This window comes from Cornus florida, unplaced genomic scaffold (genome assembly GCF_030987335.1).
Source record: "Cornus florida cultivar Cherokee Brave unplaced genomic scaffold, ASM3098733v1 CherokeeBrave_3.0.0_Hap2_Chr04, whole genome shotgun sequence".
Classification (NCBI taxonomy): Eukaryota; Viridiplantae; Streptophyta; class Magnoliopsida; order Cornales; family Cornaceae; genus Cornus; species Cornus florida.
The window spans coordinates 89,357,439-89,361,108 of record NW_026775574.1 but is presented as its reverse complement, the minus strand read 5'-3'; the positions used below and the strand labels follow the sequence as shown (position 1 = coordinate 89,361,108).

The 3,670-nt window shown below is 36.2% G+C and overlaps 1 protein-coding gene across 1 annotated transcript; it reads left to right on the top strand.

Annotated features, from left to right (window-relative positions):
• Window positions 1-634: 634 nt before the first annotated feature.
• Window positions 635-2,752, top strand: LOC132305312 (uncharacterized). Its single transcript, XM_059802973.1, has 3 exons — window positions 635-736; window positions 945-1,481; window positions 2,453-2,752. Exons 1-3 carry the CDS (start codon window positions 635-637, stop codon window positions 2,750-2,752), a joined length of 939 nt encoding a protein of 312 aa, XP_059658956.1.
• Window positions 2,753-3,670: the final 918 nt, after the last annotated feature.

The window sequence follows — 3,670 nt, the reverse complement described above, 5'->3', positions numbered from 1 at the left end:
AGGTTTATCATATTGACAGTCATATATAAGTTGGGCCTTTTTTGAACAATAACACTCCTCAAGTTTGAAAAAGTTAACAAATACACCCCAATGGTCACTTGCCACCTCTGACATGTAATGAATTGACATTGTTGTCCTTTGACTTATAAATTGACCAATTTAAATAATGAAATTACCTTGTTATCCTTGTATAATATTTATAAAAATAAAAAATCCAATCCCAATACCATCTATTACCAGTCATACAGTGGCTACTCTATCACCACTGTGAAGCTCTCTCACCCAAAATTACCACTTCAATTAATCAAAACTGGAATCTTCAACACACACACACACACACACACACCAAACCTTCAACATACATACATATAATGGTGGCCATTGCCGTCGGCGCCGACTCCACCACCGTTAAGCCTTCTCACCCAAATCACCACCACTTGTCCAACACCCGAATCTTCAACACACACACACACACACACACACACACATACCTCCAAGATCGAAACGGTGGCCACAACGGCGGTGCTGACTCCACCACATCCTTCACCATTAAGCTCGAGAAAGATCCGAAGAAGCGCATGGTCATCACAAAGATGTGCCCAACATCGATGCCGTGGCCAGATCCGAGGTTTCAATGGCGACGGCTTTCTTAGTGGTGATGGCGGCAACGATGGTAAAGGATTTAAGCGCAGAGAGGTCTAGGGATTTGGTGGTGGGTTTGAGGGAGAGGCCGTGGGTTTGATTAGGGTTAGGGTTTGAGAGGCCATTGTTGTTATTCGTTGCCTTTGTTTTTTCTACTGGGTGATAAGCAACTTGAAGTAGAAAAGCCTTTGTATTTGAGTTGGGTTAATCAAGTCTTGAACTCGTACAATGGTCCAAGTTTAGATCAATTCAGAGTTCAATTTGATCTTGATGACAGTAGTAAATTTGATATTGACAACTAGGTTAATTTTGCAATAGAAAAGAGAGTTAAAAGACTTGAGTTACACTTTTATGAAAGTGGGGAAATCAAGGAGCGTTACAATTTTCCTGACACGGACCGAATTACAAATCACCTGCATTCATTGTCCCTTGGGTTTACTAGGTTCAACTCGCTGACCAATCTCCTGCTCACAGACGTGAAGGTAACTGGACAAGCTCTTGAGGACTTCTTAACTAACTGCCCATTTTTGGAGCAATTGTCTATGAAAAAATCCGAATGTCTGGTAAATCTGAAAGTTCCATATCACTCACTCAATTTGAAGCGCTTGGAGATAATTTACTGCTTCAACGTGGAAAGTACTGAAATTTCAGCTATGAATCTAGTGTCATTTAAGTATTTTGGACCAAAAATAAGCCAGCCATTTAAGATGGTCAAGCAGCTTGTTGAACTGTTTATTGGGGGTGAGTACTGCAATTATCTAATTAATAACAACTTTTTCGATATTTCAAGCCATCTTGCTCAGCTAGAGAGCCTTACGTTGCACATGACCTCCATTGAGGTTAGTTAGTTTAACTAATTATTTTTTATCTCCTCCCCTTAATTTTTATTTTATTCATTTTTTAACATAATTATCAATTTGTGCTGATTTACTACTTTTTCTTTGGTTTATTCAAAATAATATCGAGTTTGCTAAATTTTCGGTTTTTAATAAGCTCAAGCAACTAGAGTCGATAATTATTAGAGTAAGTGATCATCAAAGTCTTCTTGTTTTTGCTCCCATGATAGAGGCGTGCCCTTTCTTGAGTAAATTTGTGTTACAGGTAATAAGTCTTACTTTACATCGCACATTTCAAAAAATTGTGAGGTTTTTTGCTTTTGAAATTGAATTTTGAATTGTAAACATTGATTCATTTGTACTTCGGCTTAAAAGATTTCAATTTTCCTAAGTACTTGCTTCTTTATTGCTATTACAAATTATAATTTTACCAAAAATAGGAAAAATGCTCTTACAATGTTTAGCTTGCTCTATTATCCTGATTGATCAATAATTTTGTTAATTTATTATTTATTGCCCAAGAGTTTTACATTGTCGTGCTTGCTTTATTCTAATGATTGTTCAATTACCTTAGGACCCTTTTCAAAACAGCGTGAATTCATCTCTAACACTGTATTCTCTCTTCTTCTTTACTTTTATCATTTTGTGTCTTTGTAAGACATGGAATACTAATGTAATCATGTTGTCATTCCTAAGCAATTAAACTTTTCTTGATTTTATTTCTTAAATGCTTGATGAATTTTATTGTTGCTAAGACAAAATATTTGATTGTTGAATCATATATATATAACACAGAATATGTTCAATCTCAATGCAGCCTGTGGAACGTTTCGTTTTGGCTATTCTATTCAGTCAATGCCATGATTCTAACTTGTCCTGAGTTACGATTTGATGCTTTGTATTTTGGTTTTGTTTGCTAATGATCTACTTTAAGTGTATATGTCACTGTATGACTCCATTCCTCCTTGTTACAGTTGGAATCATACAAGCAAGATCTGAAAAAAATACGACGAAGTTTTGCGTCTCGGCCCCATCAGTATCTTAAGGTGGTGGAATTAATTGGGTTTGTTGGGCGTACAAATGATGTTGAGCTTGCTATGTATTTAATCAAGAACACCGTCATGTTTGAGAAGATTACTTTTGATTCTCGCAAACCGAATCTAATAGGAACTCCATGGGAGTTCAGGGAGACCAAGGAGAAGAAAATAGCAAGAAAGCGTGCTGAGAACTTCCGAACCAAACTTCTTGCTGGAGCAGCTTTAGTAATCCTATAATTCTTTGATGTAACTTCAATTTTTTTCAGTCATTCCAATATAAAAATCTAATCTTCAATTTTCCCTCTCTATATGTATAACTTCAATTTTTTTTAGAGAGAGAGAAAAAGAAAAGAAAAATATAACTCTTATGTATATCTCCATAACACTAACCTGTTGTGCATCATATTGGGATAGACTGAAAAAAAACTAATGATAACTTCAATTTTTTTTCAGTCATCCCAATATAAATATATAATACATGAATATAGGGTTCAGCAGCAACGAATTAATCAAATTAAATCATTCGAACTTTGTTGTAGTGAAGCTTAGATTCATTTAGATCGTTCATGTTCTGAGGTATTTGTCCCTTCATTGTTTTTGAGAGGACACCCCTAGGGAACAAATGCCTACAAGCTACCTGTTAGACGGTAGCAATTCACTTGGAACTTTCATGTTTAAAGGTATATATTTGTCCCTTCATTCTTTTTGATAGACACAAAGGTACTATAAGGGACGCATACTGAAACCCATGTCATGCCCGACATGGGTATTTCACAAACACGGGGGATGGTTCGCCATTGGGATTTGGATCAGAGAATGACGAGATTATCTAATGAAAAAGTCAGCAAATTTAAGAAACTACTGGCCCTTCCAGCTAATTGAATCAGAGTAGCATTTTTAATACCTCAAACATAATGCCATCTAAGGTGATGGCATTACTGGCCTCCTCAAAAGATCTCATCTCCTTCTCATACCTTGACAACAGAGTCCCCTGAATCTTACAAGAGAGAAAGACCTAGGAGTTAGCTATGTCTCCTTAAAGAGGCAACTATAATCGGTGCGAAGCTACAAAGGCAAGTAGTTTATAGATATTTTAATCCTGGTGAGAAGCAAATTAGGCAAGGCAAGTAGTTTATAGATATTTTAATCCTGAGA

Coding starts and splice junctions, on each gene's coding strand:
- LOC132305312 (XM_059802973.1), top strand. CDS start 635: ATGGCGACGGCTTTCTTAGTGGTGATGGCGGCAACGATGGTAAAGGAT. Junction 737..944: donor GTTTGAGGGAGAGGCCGTGG/GTTTGATTAGGG, acceptor ATTGACAACTAG/GTTAATTTTGCAATAGAAAA. Junction 1,482..2,452: donor TGCACATGACCTCCATTGAG/GTTAGTTAGTTT, acceptor TCCTTGTTACAG/TTGGAATCATACAAGCAAGA.